We start from the raw sequence: 22913 nt of genomic DNA on the forward strand, positions 1-22913 counted from the left end.
AGTTACCACAACAACAGCAAGTTCGCAGCAGGCAGCGGAACCAGAGATAACAATGCCCAGCCCTGAATAACAGCAACACATAACCTCAGCAGGGTATTTAGAGGTATCTAGGCCACTCTTACTGCTAAAAGTAGGAGGGAGAGTTTCCCTTTTCTATCATTCTTGGGAAGCGATCACCTCCAACCATTGGGTGCTGAATATTATCAGAGAGGGATACCCCTTGAACGTCAAGAAAATACCAGATCTCCCCCATCAGTTACGGTCGCATTTGCCCACCTCAGAGAACCAAGGCTGGCTGCGAGAGTAAGTCACCAAATTGCTCCAACAACATTCTATCCAACGTGTTCCTAGCAGTCAGCTGAGCCAGGGATTCTATTCCCAATATTTCCTCATCCCCAAGAAATCAGGAGGGTTCCACCCAATCCTGGACTTACGAGTTCTCAGCAAAATTCCTGAAAAGGGAGAAGTTCAAGATGACATTTCTCAAGACCATCCTTCCCTTTTTGCAGCCCAATGATTGGATGTGTTCGCTGGACCTCAAAGATGCATACTCTCACATCCCTAACCATAGTTCCTCCTGGCGGAACCTGTGTTTTCAGGTCAGTAAACTCCACTTCCAATACAAGGTGCTCCCCTTTGGTCTCTCGTCTGCCCCGAGAGTCTTCACCAAGTGTTTAACTGTAGCAGTGGCCCACCTCAGGAAGCAAGGAATCCATAAGAACATAAAAAATTGCCATGCTGGGTCAGACCAAGGGTCCATCAAGCCCAGCATCCTGTTTCCAACAGAGGCCAAAACCAGGCCACAAGAACCTGGCAATTACCCAAACACTAAGAAGAACCCATGCTACTGATGCAATTAATAGCAGTGGCTATTCCCTAAGTATAATTGATTAATAGCCATTAATGGACTTCTCCTCCAAGAACTTATCCAAACCTTTTTTGAACCCAGCTACACTAACTGCACTAACCACCTCCTCTGGCAACAAATTCCAGAGCTTTATTGTGCGTTGAGTGAAAAAGAATTTTCTCCGATTAGTCTTAAATGTGTTACTTGCTTACTTCATGGAATGCCCCCTAGTCCTTCTATTATTCGAAAGTGTAAATAACTGAGTCACATCTACTCGTTCAAGACCTCTTATGTTTCCTTACCTCGCTGACTAGTTGATAGTGACACTGCAACCTGCAACTCTTCAGAGAAGCTTGGAAGGAACAATCCATTGCCTGGAGGGGCTCAGGTTGGTTATCAACTATAAGAAGTCCAGTCTACAGCCAACGCAGAACCTACAGTTCATTGGGGCCTGTATCAGTACTACACTGGGCTGAGCATTCCTTCCGGTAGACAGGGCCCGCACGCTGCACACCCTGGCCATCCAACTGAAAGACTGTACTTGCGCCTTGGCCAGTGAGAACTTGACCCTGCTGGGCCACATGGCAGCGGTAGTCTGTGTTACCGCTTACCTGCTTACATATACGGCACCTACAATTGGGACTGAAGACACAATGGACACAGTTCTCACATCTGCTGTCCCAGCGAATGAGTCTGACCCGAAGCATGAAAGCGGACTTGGGTGGTGGTTGCGCTCCACAGCTCTTTTAGGCAGGGCGCCACTTCAACCTCTGTCCCATCAGCTAATCCTCACCACATACTCTTCAAGCAAAGGGTGGGGAGCCCACTTGGACCAGGTATGGACAAAAGGGCTCTGGTCCGGCTGGGAGAGAGTCCAACAGATAAACCTCCTAGAGCTCTGAGCAATTGGGAATGCCATGCGCACAGTTCAAGGGGTTCCTGTGGGGGAGACCCGTCGTGGTCCACATGGACAATCAGGTCATGAAGTTCTGTATAAACAAGGAAGGAAGGTCCGGTTCCTGGATGTTGTGCAGGAAAGCAGTGCATATCCTGGAATAGGCAGAAGATGGGCTCTAACATTCTCCAAGCAACCTATCTGCCCGGGGTGGAGAACACCAAAGCCAACAGGCCAAGAGAGATCTTCCATCCACACGAATGGGAGCTTTGCCAGGATGTGGCGGACAGGCCTCTTCAAAACATGGGGCCTTCCATGCATGGACCTCTTCGCCACAGAACGCAACAGGAAAATAGAGACGTTCTGCTCTGTTTACCCCATCATATAGGACATGTTTCTCATGTCATGGACGAGGGCTTCTCGTGCTTATCCCTCAATCCCACACATCTCAAGAATGATACAGAAGTGTATCGCAGACGTCACCGACCTCATTCTAATAGCTCTGGCTTGGCCCAGACAGCCATGTCTAGTGTGACTCTCCATTGAACCATCTATTCCTCTTGGCGACAGTGCAAATCTGCTAATGCAAGACAACGGCACCTTACTTCACCCCATGCACTCCTCGCTGCATCTCACTGCATGGAAGTTGAAAGGACAGTATTAAGCCACCTACACTTGCCATTCGAGATCCAAGAGGGCCTGGTGTCATCCAGAAAATCTTTTACCAGAAGGAATTATCAGGGCAAGTGGCTCAGATACTCGGCCTTGTGCAATGACAAGGGCATAGACCACCTGCTCACCAGAACTCCTTCAGTGGGGCCCCAAATGGGACTGGCGACAGCTTTGGTGAGGGTCCATGTCAGTGCCATTGCGGCCTATCATCATCCCTGCAATGGTCTGCCAGTGTCCACCCACCCGCTAGTCTTCTGGTTCATGAAGGGCATTTTACGGCTGCAACCACGATACAGAAGCCACCTGTTCCATGGGACCTCAATCTGGTACTGGAACAACTTACTCTTCCTCCCTTTGAGCCTCTGGAAAGTAGTCATATGAAATATCTCTCATGGAAAGTTCTGTTTTTGGTCATCCTGACTTCTGCAAGAAGTCAGTGAGTTGCAGGCTCTGGTTCACTATTCGCCATACCTTGAATTTCATCATGACAAAGTGACCTTACGAACACACCCCTCATTCTTTACCCAAGGTGGTTTTGGCTTTCCACATTAATCAAACCGTCACCCTGCCGACCTTCTTTCCAAAGCCACACAAAGTTGAGGGTGAGCAGCGGCTACACATGCTGGACTGCAAGCGAGTCTTGGCTTACTATAAGCGTAGAACGCATTTTGAATCTAGAGCTTCACAACTATTTATTTCCTATAACCTGAAATCCCTGGGACTGCCGGTCTCCAAATGGACTCTTTTGACTTGGATTTCACAGTGCACTCATTTCTGTTACAATAAAAAAGTCAGAGACCCTGACCAGTTTGTCAAAGGTCCATTAAGTGAGAGCGATGGCAGCGTCAATAGCTCATCTACTGGAAGTTCCTAAATGGACATCTGTAAAGCTGCCATGTGGTCCTCGCTGAATACTTTCACTTCCCATTACCTTTTTGACCAGCAAGCTGCTGTGGATGCGGTGATGGGCAGGTCCATACTCCAGTCAGGGACCACGTAAAGAGACTGTCTGCTACTCTGGATCAGGTTGGGCGCAACACATCTTACTCAGCCTCGGGAACTGCACAGCGTTCCCACAGGGACCCTTCAGACTGCGCTTACAACCTTCAGCTGGGGACTCCCAACAAGCATGGCTAATTCAGCCTGCTTATCTGGGGGGGGGGGGGAAGCAAGTTTGCTTACCGTAAATGGTGTTTTCCGAAGATAGCAGGATGAACTAGCCATGTGACTCACCCACCTCCCCAGATGGACTCCACTTCACACTTCACAGTCATGCTTTGGAATAGACTGACGAGAAAATGGAATCATGTGGGAAATAATGCACAGTCGCACACAGAGCAAAGCTCTGTCATCTTTAAGAAACTCTGCCTCGGCCGCCCCAGAAGGATGTCCCAGAAAGCACGGCTAATTCATCCTGTTATCTACAGAAAACACCTTTTACGGTAAACAAACTTGCTTTTTTAGAAACCTAGAAACCTTGCCCTGCCAGATAAACCTAGACATTGGTTCATTCAGGTTAGTGAAGAATTTCATAGGAGATGTAATGGGTAAATGTTGAAACAGGTACATAAATTTTGGTAAAATTCATTTTAAGATCCCAATTCTTCCTGCCTATGAGACATAAAGCCCAGTCCATTTCTGCATGTCTTCTAGGACTTTCCAGCATATTAGGGCATAGTTAGTTTTATAGATGTCCAACTAAGATTTGGGTATGAAAATACTCAAATATTTAAACCCTGCTCTTGCCACCATAAAATGAATCATAGTCCGGTAATTGAGAGCGTTGAGTCCTTCTTATCAAAAATAGTTTAGATTTTTGATAGTTTACTTTATAGCCCGACTCCCTTCCCTACTTTTCAAGTATCTGAAACATTCACAGGGCTGAGTTTGTAATCTGCGTCATATGTATTAGCACATCATCTGCATACCAAGAAATCTTGTGTGCATGCCCATTAAACACAAAGTCTTTAATGTCAATGTCTACGAAAATGGACTGCGCCAATACTTCAATAACTAGGTTAAATATTAGGGAGACAAGGGGCATCCGTACCACATACCCTGTTTAATTGGGAAAAGATTGGAGAGAGACCGATTTGTAAGAACCCTAGCCGCTGGCCTGGAATACAGGGCTTTAACCCAATCAATAAATTCCTGATTGAAGCCATACATTCACAGAACAGCAAACAGAAATCCCCAGCTACGCCTATGAAAGGCCTTTTCTGCATCCAAAGATGCAAGCAGCCCCAGGATCTGATGCCTGTCTGCCAATGAGATGATATGAAAGGCACGTTTAGTCTTAGTAAAGGAGAGCTGCCCTTTCACAAATCCCATTTAGTCCTCCTTTACCAGATGTGTAAAATGCGTTGCACTCTTATCTGCATTACTTTAGCTAAGATTTTTATATCTGCATTTAGAAGGGATATAGGTCTGTACGATCCTGGGTCTAGCTCATCCCTGCCTTTTTTGTGTATCAAGACTATAGTAGCTTCAGTCATTCTATGAAATGCATTCAAGTGCATCTTTAGTTGTTGAAAAGCGCCTTTTACTAGTATTGTGTAAGTAAACAGGTAATCAAGCCAGAACATTAAATGTGAAGTACACAGCTTTCAAAAATTGTCTTTAACCCCGGAGTACTCAAAAAAGGAGGGGAGATTAGATCCACCCCAATGTCACCAGTTTTTGTAAGGTGCACCCTGTCCCAAACACAAGTCTGTAGAAAATAAACAATCAAGAAAATAAAGTCCCTCTTGATGATGTTGGAGCTGGCTAGATGACAAACCAAACATTTGCAGTATGTAAAATATCCCTCTCTCTCCTGGGGAGCTTCTCCAAATGGTTTATTTGGTACTAAACAGGAAACTGACCTGGTTTTAGTCTCTTACAGAAAGACTATGGTCCATTGGCTTCTCTTTCCCAGTGCTATCTTGTGTGGTTGTACCTGTTAGCAAGGGTTTATGCTTGACTTTAGCTGAAAGGCTGAAGCAGTTAATATGAGAGACTGAATTTTTGACAAAAGGCATGAAATAAACCTTCTCTGTTTTCTGCTAAGATACTTTCTGTGCAAAGTTTAAATTACTTAACTCAGTCTCTTACAAGGGTGATCCAGCCATGTGCTCCTGGATATCTCTGGAAAAAAAGTCTCTCAGCTCCTATTTCTCGTCTGTTCCTGAACCAATTGCTCCATTAAGCTGTCATTTATTCCATCCAGGAACTTTACCTCTCTAGCATGTCCTGATATTACATTTACCCAGTCAGTACTAGGGTAATTGAAATCTCCCATTATTACTGCACTGCCAAATTGGTTAGCTTTCTTGATTTCTCTTAGCATTTCATCATCCGTCTCATCATTTTGGCCAGGTGAATAGTAGTATACTCCTATCACTATACTCTTACCCAACACACACAGGACTTCTACCCATAAAGATTCTACTGTGCATTTATTCTCTTGTATGATCTTTATCCTGTTGGAGTCTATGCCCTCCCGGACATAAAACACCACACCACCTCCAAGTTGATCCTCCCTAACATCGCAATAGAATTTGTTTTATGCTTGGAAGAATGTCTTATGTCTGAGTTGCTGTTTCTAGCATTAAAGTGACAGGGTTATACACTTTTTAGCCTATGGGGTCTAACCTGGTTTTCTATTACAAGCAATCCTACACAGTGATTATAGTATATCACTGGATTTGCAGTTTTTTGCTAACACAGAAAATCTTAATGGAGCTAAATAAATTTTTGAAATGGCAACTTTTATATAGGATTGTTTTTAAAAGAATTTTGCCACAGACAGAAAACAAGAGATAAGGCCTCTCACACAATAAGGCCCTTATTGTGTGAGAGGCATTTGGTCTTATGTTTTCTTTTTCGGCATTTTTCACAGTAAGTACTGTGAAGCACAGGAATGCTTTATGCACCTGACCACGTTGTTTATTTCAGTTTTCATCTACACATTCACAGAAACGTATGCTCCTTTCTGTACATGAGCAGATGAAAATTGGAATGGAGAACAGCAAGAGGTGCCAGGGAGCTGGAGCAGTGGGGCTGGCAGTGTTCCCCAAGCCCTTCCAACAGAATTAAAAATGGAAGGAGATGGCAGCCAGAATAGAGGGGCTGGTGAGATTCCCCAGGCCCTGCCAGCTAAATAATAAAGACAGAAGACGGCTGGATAGTGACTTCCAATGTGGCCATATGGGCCAAAGACTTGCTGCAGCCTAGACTATTCCTCCTTTCTGTGAGGCCCTAATGGGCAGTTCTTGCCCTTGCTGGCGAAGGGCCTTGGCAGGCTTCTTGGACCCTCTGGTTAGTTCTCCTAGCTCTAAGGTCACACTTCTTGCTGGTGGCCATCTTGTTTCCCTCTGGACACATATATATTCCAGTCTGCACTTTGCCGGAGCTTTGTGCTATAAACGGTCTTACATTTGGTCATGCTTTGTGGTCCTATGTTTTGTGTTCCTGTTTACTCAGCAATTGCTTTGTTCATCCATTGTTCCTGTTTGATCCCATTCTTCATCAGTGTGTGTCTTGCACTTCCAGTGCGCCTGCAGTGGTCCCCACACTGCTTCTTTGGGCACTTGCATGTCTTCAGATTTTCCTGCAGTGGTCCTGCTCTGCTTCTGAGGTTCCTTCATGTCTCCAAATTTCGGTTTAATGTTGCCTTAGTGTGTGTCTTGTGTTTCCTTTTTACTGTCCAAGTCCTGCTGGCCGCCAGCACCTGAGGGTTCAACGCAAGGGAAAGATGGATGCAACCAGACAATGTCCATCTCTGCTCTTGCTGGAATGCATAATTCCATGACTGAACATTGCCCACTCTTGGATTTGGGTTCACTTCTGTGGCAGGTTATGAAATCACAATTCCCTTGTGGCTGCAGGGTCCGAAGATAGCCACTACTTGGATCCTCCAACTTTCATTATGGCCACAGGGCTGAAGAAAGCCCCTGCCTTGATCATCCTGCCCCCTGTTGCAGCTGTCAGGGCTGAAGACATTTGCTGCCTAGCAGGAGAAGGCCATCTCTGTAGTACCCACTGGGGCCATTTGAACCTATAATGCCGCATCAGGAATAGGGCGGGAATAAAGGTAGAGAGTAAGAGGGCTGGGTGGTGAGAGAGAGCAATGTGGGGGTAAAAGAGTGAGTTAGAGCAGAGTGAGTGGGGAGTGCATAGATGTAGAGAGAGGAGAGAGATGATGGGGAAGGAGAATCAAGAAGGGGACTGGTTGAAGGAAGAGAAGAGTGAGTGGGAGTAGGTGTGAACAGAGAGAGTTGGGGTTGAGTGGGAGAGGAGTGCTGAGGGATTGAGGCTAGCTAAGGGGGTGGTGGGAGGGGAGAGAAGGGAGTGAGCAGAGGAAGAATGGAGAATGAGGGGAGTGGAGTGGAAAGAGAAATACACAGGGTGGGGAAGGGAAATGGAGGAGAAGAGAGAAAGCTGCAAGGGGATGGTATGGAGGGTTTGCATTTGCCTGGGAAAATATTCACTCACCATATACTTCTGCCACCTATCTTCTCAAAACAAATTCTTGGGGAGGAGAGCTGTAGGTGTTCATCATGACTACATTTCATCCCTGGTTAGTGAATTCTGGACAAGGAGAATGACTTTGGAAATGTTGTGTTTCCAAACTTATTATTCAGCTGTATTTGCCATTGCTAACTTTTCCTCTCGTGTTTTATTGGAAGGCCTCTGGCTTCAGTCATATGCATTCTGCAAGATGAGAAACCTTTCATTTCTTTACATTCGTTTTCTTTCCACCTGCTAGTTTTCTCCTCCATCTTTATACTTTCAGCTGAATTGGGATCATCCTCCATTGTGTTCGTTGTCACGAGTCTTCGTTCGCAACTACTTGAGGATTTTTCCTCTATTTTATATTTTCTCCTAATATACTTTAGTTCAGCAATCGCAGCGGCAGTCCTTGACTGGGGACCATGCACACAGGGCCTGACTTTAAAGAGCATTTATAAGCTTAAAATTGGGTTTTACACATGTAAATGCACTTTACCTGTGTAAGTGGGCTTTTGAAAATTGCTACATTATATGCCATTGAATTGTCCACAGGATTTACCCTCGTAAGTGCACTTTTACATATATGAGTGGCTTTTTAAAATTGTTGCAGGTGTAACTCCTTTTAAAATGACCTCCTAAGGCTCCTTCTGTAACCCTCCAAGCATGATTCCTAAATCTAACTGCTAGGTGTTGGCACTGCACAGTGACTGTACTATCCACACATCCAGCTCATGGGCTGCGAACGCTTCATCCACATCATCCCCAGCCCCATCCGAGTCAGATGAAATCTAGTATCCTTGTGGTTAACGGAGTCCACTAGGTAGCATGCATGAAAAATGATGTTGGCACTTGTGGTTGAAATGCGTTAGTTACCAGTTCATTGCTGGATTTATGTTTTATAATTAAAAAGTAGTGACTGTGGTGCTGGTGAAAGCTGCCTTCTGTTAGTCAGCAGTACCAGGTGCGGTAGGGGCAGTAGCAGAGCCTCTCATCTCTACAGGGCTATGCCAGTTTACCCGGACTCTGCTCAGGAAGGATCCCCACAGGGTGCGGTGGTAGCCGTGCCCGATGAATCCTTCATCTCTGACATTTAGGGGACATCTTTAAAACTGTCCATTGTAGTGCAGAGTGCATGAGTACTTTCAGCCCATGGGCTTGGGTTTTCCCATTAAAAATAGCTTCGGGTACAAAGTACCCATGGACTTTTGCCCCTGTTTTTTATGGAAAATAACACACGTAGAATTTTTTATTTTTATCCTGCCCTCAGGAACACCTCCTCCTAATGTAGCCAAAAGTAGGCACTTTTAGGCACATTTTCAAAGGAATTATGCATGTAAATGTGTAGTACCCTACCGCAGCAATTTTCAAAAGCCATTGACTCACGCTAAACGTACGTACGTCTAGGATGAGGCTTTGCCAGTAGGAGGGCTAATGAACACGACCCTCCCAAGATTATGGGTCATTACTGAAGTGTTTCAGAGGTGACCAGGGAGTCCTTGAAATGCTTCTTCTGATCACCTTGAGAACACTTTCCCTCCTAGGGTAAATGTTTCTAGGTGAAATAAATGACTGCTTCATGGAGCAGTTGGTAGAAGAACCATTTTATACCTAATCCATAGTGGAACAGATGATTCGGTGTGAGAAGTAACATAGCATAGTAACGCAGTAATGACGGCAGAAGAAGACCAAATGGTCCATCCAGTCTGCCCAGCAAGTCTTCTACGGTTGTAACTGTCGCTTCATGCAAGTTATTCCTAAGCCTTATATTAAAGATAGTAATATCTACAATCAAAACAAATCAAACCCATAACTAAATTACTGCTAGCAGCATTTTTACGAGGTGAGCAGTCTTCTTAATTCAGACAATGTTGCCTGGACATGCTTTGCCTTTGGACTTGGCTGTAAAGCAGTCCTGTGCTTTTTCCTAAATGTCAAGTGCAAGATCTCACTTCAAAACAGCACAAAAAATGAATTGTGGACTTGGTGAACCGTCATATATTAGCAGTTGGACTGTATCAATAAATTTTATGTCTTATGTCCGCTTAAGTGCTCTTGAATTTAGAATCATCAGGTCAGTAAATGTCAGGCTGAGAAAATGTTTAGAAAATGTTCTTACGCAAATTAAAATATCACACAGTTCCCGATCTGGTTTGCATGCAGATGGTTTTCAGTTGGGAGACCCGTGTAACAAAATTGATAAACCCCTGAGGAAGATATTCTTCGAAATGCTGCAGTGTCCTCACATCGTTGGCACCAACCTTGTTCATTAAGATATGCAAGTACAATATAAGTACAATATAAGAGATAAAAGCTGCTCCCTGAGAACACTTTCTGTACACGTCCTCATCAACCTTTTTATGTGTTATTCCTGACATGAATGTATTAAAAAGGACTGTGTGATATTTTAATTTGCATAAGAACATTTTCAAAAATTGTTTTCAAGCTGAGATTTACTGACCTGATGATTATAACTACAAGAGCACATAAGCTGACATAAGACACAAAATTCACTGATGCATTCCAAGTGCTAATATATGATGGTTCATCAACTCAAGAACGAGTTTTTTGTGCTGTTTTGAAGTGAGATCTTGTGCTTGATTCTATAGCATTTCTCATTTTCAAGGTTCACATTAGGTACTTTTCTCTAATGTCTTATAAAAGTCAGGGCCCAGCGATGGATGATGTCAGAATCCAATTCCCCTATTTGCCCCCGCTGAAGCAGAAAGCAATGTTCCAGTTGCATCAGAAGCATCAAGGCTAATTGATTAAGGGTAGTAATCCCCATGCCTTCTGTTAAGGGTAGTAACAGTCACTCCATGCGGGTAACCCCCATGTACTCTTTTCTTCATTTCCAATCTCTAGCCTTTAGGGATCCGCATTGTTTATCCCATGCCCTTTTGAATTCATTTACTGTTTTCATCCTCATCACTTCTTCCGGCAGGGCATTCCAGGCATCCACCACCCTCTCCGTGAAGAAATATTTCCTAATGTTGGTTCTGAGTCGACCTCCCTGGATCTTCATCTTGTGGGGGACGATGAAGTAATGCGATTGGGGCCACTTGGCAATAGTGATCATAATATAATCAAATTTGATTTGATAACTGGAGGGAGGACACTAAAGAAATCTGCTGTGAAAGCATTTAACTGAGACTATGATGAAATGAGGAAAATGGTTAGGAAAATTTTGAAAGAAGCAGCTACAAAGGTTAAGAATTTACATCAGGTATGGATATTGTTTAAAAATCACTCTCAATATAGGCAAGTGTGAGAATCAGTGAAAGAAAAAGGACAATGACTGTAATACCAACTTTCCTCGTACATTAGTGAAAATATTGACAATTGCCATCATAGACTTTCGTTGCCTTCTAAATGATCGTTTGGCATAATTTTGTGCCATTTGTTTTGTTGACATTTAAATCTGCATATAAAACTTATCTTAAATAATAAGAAGTCCCATGCCCTGACAAGGTCCGCATTTTGAAACTGTGTTTCTGCATCAGGGGGGTTTTCAATCCAGTAGTATAAGCAATGCGCTTTAATTCAACAAAAAACCTAAATCAATATTAATGAAATTACTGCAGATATATCAGTCAAAAACAATATAGTTATACCTGCACACACAGTTCATGACTGCGTTTTCTTGGGCATTTGGTGCCAAACTTCAAACTGGAAACGGCAGAAAAAGCCAATGACATATTTATGAGGAAGTCACCATGATGTCAGAAGAGACGGAATGTATGACCAGCTGAATAATCAGGAAGTTATGAATCACGTTTCTATTAAGGTTATAAAATTATATCATCGTGTACCATCAACCTAGCTTAATGTTACCCAGGTAGAGACTCCATCAAGCTAGTTTGAGAGAACATTGTACAAATCTCATCGTTGTGTGAGTTTTCTCACTCCGAAGGACATCAAATCTTCACAAGTGTGTACTGTTCTGTTCATACGTCTCACTCTGAATGTCAAAGTGGACCCTAACCCCTACACTACTACCTAAACCTCACCTCGAGTAACTAGGTGGGCCTCATATAGAGGTATAAATACCTAACTACTATAAGGGTCTTATAGCTAGTCTCTCTCTCTCTTCCCCCCCCCCCCCCCGCCCCAAGTAGTTGTAGGTAGGAATTGTAGCAGTTACCGCAAAGTGCAAAAAAGTTATTGCACTCTGCGGTAATACCTTTGCGAAGCGCTAAGATAGTGCACTTTGCGATAAATAGGCTATTACCATAAAACACGCCCCTCTTCCTATCACAATCAATAGTTTGATGAATCCTGGCCTAATTTTTTTATTTATTTAAAAGGTATTCATATCCACACCTTCCATAGTTCAGGATGGGTTACATAAAAACATACATATTAAAAGAATGCAAATAAAACAAATCAAGTAAATACAAACATTATAAACAAATGCTCCTATAAATTTACAAAAAAAAAAATTGGTGGACTGCAAGACAAGATATATTCCAATCATTAAAAAAGGTGGAAGGAAGCCCAAGATTAAAAGATGAGATGAGAGAGGCTATTCTAGCCAAAAGAACATCTTTCAAAAAAATAGAAAAGTGATACGAATGAAGAAAACAGGAAACAGCTTAAGCACTAGCAAATTGATAAGGAAAGCAGAGAGAGAATTTGAAAAGAAGCTTGCTGTGGAAACAAAAACTCATAATAACTTGAAGCAAAAAGCCTGCGAAGGAGTCAGCTGGACCATTAGATGATTGAGGATTAAAAGGGGCACTAAAGGAGGACAAAGCCATAGCAGAGAGACTAAATGAATTCTTTGCTTCAGTCTTTACAGAAGAAGATGTAAGGCAGTTACCCATGCCAAAATTGATATTTAAAGGTGATGATTCAGAGGAACTGAAACAAATCTCAGTGTACCTAGGAAATGTACTAGAGCAAATTACAAACTAAAGAGTAGCAAATCACCTGGATCAGATGGTATAGCTCTCAGAGTGCTGAAAGAACAGAAAGATGAAATTGTAGATCTACTAATTTGTAAACTATCATTAAAATTAGCTATGATGCTTGGAGGGTGGACAACATAATGCCAATTTTTAAAAGGGTTCCAGGGGTGATCCAGAAAGCTACAGTCTGGTGAGTCTGATATCAGTACCAGGTAAAATGGTTGAAACTATTATAAAGAACAAAATTACTTAACCTATAGATAGTCATAGTTTAATGGGAAAAAGTCATCATGGATTTAGTTAAGGGAAGTCTTGCCTCACCAATCTACTACATTTTTTTTGAATGCGTGAATAAATGTGAACCAGTTGACATAGCGTATCTGGATTTTTAGAAGGCGGTTGACAAAGTAACTCATGAAAGAATCTTGAGAAAATTAAAACATCATTGGCTAGATGTTGATTTGTGGATTGATAACTGGTTAAAAGATAGAAAACAGAGCATAGGGCTAAAAGGTCAGTTTTTTCAGTGAGAGAAAGGTTAATAGTGGAGCGCCTCAAGGATTTTCACAGGGACTACTGCTTTTTAACATATTTATAAATGACCTAGAAATGGGAATAATGAATGAGGTGATCACATTTGTTGATGATAAAAAAATGATTCAAAGTTGTTATATCACCAGACTGGGCATTCCATTGGCAGATGACATTTAATGCAGACAAGTGTAAAGTGATGCAGGTAGGGAAGAGCAACCTAAATTATAGCTGCACAATGCAAGGTTCAAAATTAGGAGTCACCACTCAGGAGAAGGATCTAGGTGTCATCATGAATAATATGTTGAATTCCTGTTCGCGATATGTGGTGGTGGCCAAGAGAGCAAATGGAATGCTAGAAATTATTAGGAAAGGAATGGGGAATAACACAGAGAATATCATAATGCCTCTGTATCGCTCCATAGTGAGACCTCACCTTGAGTATTGTGTGCAGTTCTGGTCATCTCATCTCAAAAAAGATATAGTGGAGTTAGAAAAGGTACAAAGAAGGGCGACCAAAATGAGAAGGGGGATGGAATGATTCCTCTATGAGGAAAGGCTGAAGAGAATAGGTAGCTAAGAGGAGATATGATAGACGTCTATAAAATAACGAGTGGCGTGAAATGGATAAACATGAATCAGTTGTTTACTTTTTCAAAAAGACCAAAGACTAGGGGGTCACATAATGAAGTTACCTAGTATTACCTAGTAATGAAGTTACTAGGTAATACATTTAAAATAAATAAGAGAAAATATTTTTTTTACTCAATACATAATTAAGCTCTGGAATTCGTTGCTGGAGGATGTAGTAAAAGCTATAAGCGTAGATGGATTTTAAAAAGTTTTGGACAAGTTTCTGGAAGTAAAGTCTATAAATTATTATTAAGGTAGACTTGGGGGAAAGCAGCATGGAATCTATTGACCCTTTGGGATCCTGCCAGACAGGGCCGGTGCTTCCAGTAGGCAAACTAGGCATTCACCAAGAGGTCTATATTCAGACACTGTCCGGATAACAAAGTTAACCGGATAAACTTATCTGGCTAACTTTGGAGGCATGTTCAACAGTGCAGCCACATTATTGAATATAGTCGGCTACTTAATGAGTTAGCCGGCTAACTAGAACCGGCTAATTTTAGGACAGCTCTTTGACTTGACCAGACTTAGCCAGCTAAGTTATCTGAATATTGGAGTTAGCCGGATAACTCAGCTCCTCCCAGATACGCCCCTGGACCGCACCTAGCTTATCCAGCTAAATTCTAGCCTCCTAACTTATTCTTATTAGCTGGCTAGAATTTAGCCAGATAAAGGTTGAATATAAACAGGTTAGCCATTTAGACAGATAACTATTACATTATCCATCTAAATAACTTTTGAGTATGGCCCTCCTAGAGTGCAATATTTTGGGGGTGGCAAAATCCTGACACTGTGATATCTAGAGGGGTACTGTACAGGCAATACCATCAAAGAAGGGAGTGCTGGGCTGGAGCCACTGTCGCTGGTTATTAAGTAGGAGGTGGGGGAGGTGCCCCATGTAAGCTTGCACTGACCCTGCTGCCAGATGCTTGTGACCTAGAATGGCCACTGTTGGAAACAGGATACTGGGCTTGATGGACCTTTGGTCTGATCCGGTATGGCAGGTTATGTTTTTAACTCATGTAATGTTCTGATGACCTGCCCGTCTCAGCTGTGATTTTATCAGGAAAGTGTGAATGCTTGGAATATCAGCCTATATCTCGGTATCTGGGAATATGTCAAATCAGTTTCCTCAGACAACCTGTGTGAAAATGGTTTAGCTTCATAGCCTTGCGTGTAAATTCATCCAGATTTCTCATGCATATAGCAGGGTTGGCATCAACACAGACCTTCAGTTTTGTTTGTTGACTGATACCCCTGCACTCCCACAGATTTGCATGTAGTCTGCCAAAGGTCACACCTGCTTTGGCAATTCTGCTTTGATTTCATCATCAGTGTGGATTGCATGTGACTGTCTGCTTGAACTTATGTACAGTATTGAGGGTATGGTCATTCACTATGATCATAGGCTCCAAGAGGTTTTCTTGGTGCAGGCTGATGCAACATTTCTGTCTTCTTGATGTTGATTGTGAGCTTAAAGTTGTCACAAGCTGAAGAGAAATGATCCATGCACATCAGACATAGTTTTGGCATTTGGGGAAAAGTCACCAGCAAACAGAGGATCATGGACTATCACTTCCTGTAGCTTTATTTTTGCTTGTAGTCTCCTCAGACTGAAGAGTTTATCATAGTCTGATATGTGAATGTCAATCGCAATGCTTGTCCCCATTGGTGAATGGAAATGAATCAGGCAATACACTGTCACTCACAACATAAGCAAGCGTGCATCATGAAATTACTAATCCAATTACAATAAATTTCTGCTGGAAGCCAAATTTTGCCCAGATCTTCCCAATGCTTTCATGACTAATTGTATCAAATGCTTTTGTCAGGTCAACAAAGGTCATATACAGGTTGGAATGCTGCCCCTGGCATTTCTCCAGAAGTTGATGAGCAGCAAACACCATGTCTATGGCCCTATGCCCTTTCCCACAGTCGCACTGACTCTCAGACAAGACTGTGGCACAGCAAAGAGTGGTCAAGGCTTTTTCTTCTTTTAAGTGATTTATTTTTACAGTGCAACAAAGCCACCAGCATTCACAGTTTGCACAACACAAATTCAGGCAACTAAGCAAAAGAACTGCCTTCTCCCATTTATATGATAACGCAAATAGGTCAACTATTGTTACGGGGCTGCCTATCCCTTCTTACTCACGTTCCTGCAGACCTGGGCCTCTCTTTGCTCTTCCGACAACCTATACCCAGAATTCCCTGTCCTAAGGTGGACCTTGTCCAGAAAGCTAAGCCCTGTTCTGAAGGTATTCCGGGTTCCTGGGTATATATCCTTTCACAGAAACATTAAGACGGTAACTTTCAAACTGGTGTGCATGTGCAGATTTGCGTGCATATGTTGGCCTGCATCCAGGATGCGGCCATTTTGTAACATAGGTGCTCATATGCGCACATGTTATAAAATATCCTGGCCACGCGCACATGTGCAAATTTTAAGTGGGCGCATGCGTGTGTGCACAAATCATTCAACCACATAAATCGGGGGACTTTAAAAACGGCGCATGCCATATCTGTTCCCAGTTCTACCACGTTGTCCCCAGTTTGCCCAGTTGAGAGAGGTCCTCCAAACCCCTCTAGTTTTATAGCCTTCATGCCCCCAACCCTTAAAACCCCGCAGATCTGCCTAGTTTTCTTTAATTTTTAACTGCCAGGTTCTTGTGGCCTGGTTTGGCCACTGTTGGATACAGGATGCTGGGCTTGATGGACCCTTGGTCTGACCCAGCATGGTAATTTCTTATGTTCTTAGATCATCCATAGCAGAAGATAAGTTACTCAGCAGGGGACCTCGGCGTGTGCTGGGTCGTGCCAGTATTTACACGCACATCTTAGGTTCACGCTCCGAAATGTCCATGCTCGGCCCAGACCAGGCCCCCGCCCTGCCCCTTTTTGTGAAAACTTTTGAGATATGCACCCTGCGGGAGATATGTGCACATCTCGGCGACTTTTACAATCTACTCGGCGCGCGTGAGCCTGACTTCTTCGCACATCCCCTAATTAATACATGCATCGGCTTTCTAAAATTCACCTCTAAGCTTTTTAGGGACTTTTTGATTAGTTTTCAGCTACTAGGATGTGTCCAGAGGTTTAATGTGGAGATTATAAGACTGCAAGCAGTCTAACGTTCAGCACTTCTTATGGCCTTTGTCACGCTGACATCCTGTCTGTTTCTTCTCCTTATGATGACATAGTCGATGAGATGCCAATGTCTGGAGCACTGGTGCATCCAAGATGTCTGTCTATGATGCGGCAAATGAAAGACTGTGGTAGTAATGAAAAGATCACGTTCGGCACATTTCCTCCTCCTAAGGAGTCCATTGCTGCTGCATTTCCCATTTTTACCAGTAACGCCCAGCCATGTCCAGTGATCAGCGCCAACTCTACCACTGAGATCATCACGGCCGATAAACTGTTCTGCCTTAGGGACCTTTCCCAGATAAAGGTTTTTTTTTATTAGTGTGGACCTGAACGAGATTAGAACTGGCAACTTGGTGTCATTTGAAGCAGACTTTAAACAGAGGTCCTTCACTGGGAGAGAGGACAACTGCTCCTTCTGCTGTGGCCGCAGGAGGGGTGAGATGTTTACTCGGTTATCCCGCTGCAGTTATTAGCCTGAATGCCTGCTCTGGCTGATGCCGTCCCAGGCCCAGGCGTCTGCCCCTTTCATATCATCATGTGCAGTGGACATTAATCAGAGGTCTGCCGCTGCAGGCAAGTCGCCCCTAAAGGGGTGATTCAAAGGGGACCATCCCTTGGGAGTAGAGATTTACTTGGAATATGATCAGTATGCATGCTCTTTTTTTTTTTTTTTTGGCGTGAGAGGATTAGGTTTGCCGGGCTTTGATAGTTTAGTATATTGTATTTTGGTATTTAGATGGGCAGGTTGGGATGGAATTTTCTGGGTTTATTTGGAATGATGGTTTATCTTTGTTGTTTTGTATTACAGGGTTGGCCCATCTCCTAGTGAGAAAGGCGGATGGGGCCATTCTGTACCTTATGGGATTAATTAGTATTGATTATTGTATCTGTGATGTAAACTGCTTTGGGTTTATGCTTGTGAAGTAAGGCATTATAAAAGTGTAAAAATGTAATATAATGGTGGCACCCTATAGACATGAGCTTTGCAGCATAAGAGCCCACTTCATGAGCTACATTAGGTGACGTGGACTCAAAAGCTGAGGCCTCAGTAAACTGGACAGTCTATAAAGGGCCACCAGCTTGTCATTTTTCCTGCTGCACACGAATGTGGCTGCCCCTCTTGAGATGTGGAATTGTATCAATCCCCTGTGCCACTTTGATTATGAATATAATAATAATTAGAATTGTGTGCGTTGTTTTATACATCGTCTATTCATTTTATGCTGTCTTTTTTTCAAGCAAGTACCTTGACAAGCAGAGAAATCTTGGGCACTTCCATGGATAGGAGGAATGTCTTGAATTTCATTGTTCTAGGAATGAGCCTTGAAGATCCAGATACAGTGTGTAATTTGTCTCTGTCATATGGCTGCATGGAGGTAAAAAGAGGATTAATGCTGTTGCCCTTTCACAGAGGCTGTTTCCTCTAAGTGCGGTGTGAACTGTATCAGAATATTGCCTCTGGTAAGCATTTTTGTGCAGTAGCAGATAGCAAAAAACCTGAATGTCATAGATTTTCACATTTGAACTAGAATAAAGGACAAGTCTTAAAATACCTATCAGAAGAAAACCGGAAGTTGGTGAAAGCTGTGACCACTCAGAGGCAGGCAGATCTGTTTCTTGTATTAAGCTGTCAAAATGGGACATGGCTCAATATTTTTCCAATTTAATTCATTTCTTTTTACCACTATGCAAAATTGCATGGGTTAGGATCTCCTTTGTCATATCAGTGTTGGACCTTAAGCAGAGTTCAGGTAGTGGCTGCTAGCGTAGTGACCCCTGCTGGTACAAGAGCAGTGTTGAGAAGTTCAGTTTTGGAGACATCCGTCCAGCTCTCAACCAGCAAGGGAGCCAGCAGTCACTCATGCCCAGGCCAGTAATAAGGAGGTGGAGGCATGGGTTGAGGTTTGCTATAAAAAGGAGCAGACAATAAGGAATTTAAAAAAAGTCATAATCTACAAAGCAGGTAAGGATTGTGTAGGGAGATGCTAAACTAGCCTTGTACAGCACCATGTACATAGATGTGCTACATGAAAATATACAATATTTTGATGATATTTTTAATCAAAAGTTCCCAATAGGGATGAGAATGGAGAAATTAATATATAAACATAATATTCACTAACAGGTTTCCTTTGCTTTTTAGGGCTGTGGCAGAAAAATGTACAGCTTCCTGAGAGGAACCAAACAGCTGCAAGTGCTGCGGTTCTTGGGCATCTCCATTGGGGTGACACAGATTCTGGCTATGATTCTTACTATTACGCTGCTCTGGGCACTGTATTATGACAGAAAGGATCCTGGAGCCGATCAGATCATGTCCTTGAAGAGCGACCCCGCCCAACATCTGGCATGTCAATCAGTGGAGCTGCTGAAACCTAGCCCGACAAGGACCTTTGATCACAGATTCATGGCCAACGGCTTCAACACAAATTTTGAAATGGAAGAAATGTAGGCGATCATGGAACTCCAAGTGAGAAGGGTTTCATGTGCTTTATGAAACAGTCTTCTGGCACGCTGCTGTACTCCAGGCTGTTGCTCCTGGGAACAGAGCAAAGCAAACCGGGCATGCACTCATGAATGGACAAGAGTGCAGACATTTGCGTTGTGTATTCTAAGCACATGCCTACAATTCCCTCCTGCCGTGCAGAAGGATCCCATTGGGTGAAGCCTTATGCACATTTTGTAGCCAGAAGATGAGAGTGTGATGCTGATATAACAGTGTTCTGTGGGTAGGTAGGCAGTACTAGTGTGGCTGTTAAACTGCACCAGAGATAGTAAAGTATGTCTAGATTTTTACAGACTGTACAAGGTTTGTATTCAAAAGGATTTGTCCAGATAACATTTAAGTTATCTGGACAAACCCTTAGATTTAAATGTGCCACCCACCAACCGGCAAAACTTTTACCTGGATAAAATTTAGCTTGATGAAAAGAGGCAGGGTGGACAGTGTTAAGGGGTGTGGCCTAAATTTATCTGGCTAGCACCAGTATTCAGTGTTGTCTGGATAAATGTAGGTAGGTAGGTCTGGTCAGGAAGCCGCAGTCCTAAAGCTGTCTGGGTAACCTCAGGTGAGTATATTCAGTGGTAAACATACCCAGGTAAGTCCTGCAAAATATCATGGCTAACTTTACCTAGATAACTTCCCGCCTGCTACATCGCTCACTGTGGACCTCTAAATGACTTGCTAAAGCTATTAATCGTCCTTATTCAGTAAGGGATTTTCACTGCTGTGTGCCTTTCGGAAAGATCCGTAGGATTCCCCCCGTGAGCAGGGCAATTTTCAAAGCTATTTAGTGGGGTAAATTGGCCTGTTTGAAAACCGCCCTTCTCTGCCCAGCTGAAAGTACCTGTAGCATGCATACGTGTTTAGCCTGGTTAAAAAGAGGCGCTCCTGCAGAGCGCGTTCAAGTGAGGGGCGTAAAACGTCCTGCGCACGTTTGATTTTTAAATGTGCACGTGCTGTTTGGACCCCCCACGCCCAGCTGCCCATGCCGAACAGCAGGTGCAAAGTAGAGTGGGCACTTTTAACACTGATTTTCAAAACGAAATTATCCAGGTAGTTTAATGTTTGAAAATCAGCCGTAAGCACACACTGTAAAAAGTGCCCACGGACTTTGCTCCCTAATTGTTTCCACATTATGCACAAACTGGATGAAAACCCTCGATGGCTCGAACCATCGGTGTGATTTCATTCGTTTCTGAGAAGCCACTAAACTACTCTTTAAGTTATCAGGGATATTTGTATATAGATGTGAGAGTATGTATGTTTATGTAAATATATTTAGCTTAATTTTAATTCAAGAAAATGACAAAAAGTTTAAAAGCAATAAAATACGGAGTATAAAAAGACATTTGTGGTGTCATTTGAGCGGTTTGTTCATTGCCTCTTCTCTTGCCAGACGGTGCTTAGAACGAGTGGAGTGTTTGAGAAGCACATTGCTGGGCAATGCTGTTAACTTGGAACATATTGGGGTGAATTTTCAAAGACTTGCATGGGAGTTGGGCATGTAAACTTGACATATTCACATGTAAGTAGCCTCTGGGCGTGGTAAGCACATTTTCAGAGCATACTTTTGCTGCCTTGTGCATCTACAAAGAGGACATTGTTTGGAAATACTGGCCTGTTTCCGTATTTTATAAATAGGAGTGCATGTATATATATCAGCAAACCTGCACATGGGCTTTCACCCCTGCTAACAAATTGCATAAATTGAGCAGGACTTCTCTTTTGGGTGGGGGAGATCAGGAGCAAATGCTGTAGACTGTGGGTGAACTAGGGAAGGCCTGGGTCAACTGGTGCAGGTCTTGGCAAGCTGGTGCTTGGAATAAGAGATGCGCCTTCCTGGATAAACTAAGGGTTAACAATTATTTAGTGCATAAAATATATATGCATGCTCTTATTAAATAGGTGTATAAACTATGTGGATCCCTATATTAAAAAAAACTGTGTGTATACTGAACCATATGTGAATACTCATGGGGCATAGGTATGTGGTGTTCTATATCTGTGTGGCTCTTGCCGCACAGTGTACAAAATACAGGTGTAACTTTAGGAGCACTTATTTAATGCCTGTATGTGCTGAGTTACACAAATAATGAAAATTACCCTTCCTGTGTATACAGAAATGGAAATGTTTCATGTTTTAAAAGCCAGTGTAAGCTTTCTGGTAACTCTGTGAATAAGTTAAAATGTCCTTACATGATCTAGAGGACATAACAGGTTTACTGTATTTTTTTTTCTAGCACAACTACTTTCTCAGACATTCTTAAAAAGGAAGAAGCATGACAGATTTCAGAACACAAAATGCCAGTTACACTCTTTTTAATTGTATTTTAAAAAATATTTATCTGATTTATATTCCTTTTTTTTGGCACTCAAAGCCGATTACATTCTATCCCCAGAGGGCTTACAAGCTGTAATTTTGGACTGGCAGTTTCATCCTCATCCTTTGGCTTCTAGCTCAGTCCTAGCTGGTCACTGCCGGGCAATGGTGCCCTAAGCCTGGAGTGGTTCCCCTGTTTTTATAACCTTCCCTAACCCCGGCTATTGTAGTGCCAGTCTTTGGCCAGGTGCCACAGTCTATGATCGTAAATGTTGACAGAAAAAGATCCAAGTGATCCATCCAGTCTGCCCAGCAAGCAATTTTTTTAAATTCTTAGGGTAATTGTTGCTTTGTACAGGTTATCCCAGTCAATACGGGTTACCCCTTTTCTTCATCTCCATCATTTAGCCACTAGGAATCCATCTTTGTTTCTCCCATGCTCTTCTGAATTCCATTATTGTCCCTCGTCTTCACTACCTCTTCCAGGAGGGCGTTCCATGCATACTTCCTGACATTGGTCCTGACTTAATCCCTTAGCTTCACATTATGACACCTTGTTCTACGGTTTTCTTTCTGTTGAAAAAAACGTGATTCCTTTGCATTATTAATACCTTTCAAGTATTTAAAAGTCTGTATCATATCACCCCGTCTCTCCTCTCTTCCAATATATACAGTACATCTTTATGTCTTTCAGTCTCATCTCATAACTCATTTGATTCAGACCCTACACCATTTTAGTTGCCTTTTCTGGACCGCTTCCATTCTATCTCTATCCTTTTTTAGATTCGGGCTCCAGAACTGAACATAGTACTCCAGATGAGGCCTCATCAATGATCTGTTACAGGGGTATTATCACCTCCTTTTTCCTGCCGGTTATGCTTCTTTCTATGCAGCCCAGCATCCCTCTGGCCTTAGCCACTGCCTTGTCACATTGCTTTGCTGCCTTCAGATCATCAGATGCTATCACC

General features: G+C 42.8%; 1 protein-coding gene across 4 annotated transcripts in view; it reads left to right on the forward strand.

Annotated features, from left to right (window-relative positions):
• TSPAN12 (tetraspanin 12) overlaps positions 1-20973 on the forward strand; it is a 119403-nt gene extending 98430 nt beyond the window's left edge. For all 4 annotated transcript variants that reach the window (XM_029617108.1, XM_029617109.1, XM_029617107.1 and 1 more), the window contains one exon: positions 19269-20973. In XM_029617108.1, the coding sequence (XP_029472968.1) occupies positions 19269-19574 (306 nt within the window). In that variant the 3' untranslated portion in view covers positions 19575-20973. The remainder of the gene's footprint in view (positions 1-19268) is intronic.
• Positions 20974-22913: the final 1940 nt, after the last annotated feature.

The sequence above is a fragment of the Rhinatrema bivittatum genome, chromosome 9, assembly GCF_901001135.1.
Source record: "Rhinatrema bivittatum chromosome 9, aRhiBiv1.1, whole genome shotgun sequence".
In the NCBI taxonomy this organism is placed as follows: domain Eukaryota; kingdom Metazoa; phylum Chordata; class Amphibia; order Gymnophiona; family Rhinatrematidae; genus Rhinatrema; species Rhinatrema bivittatum.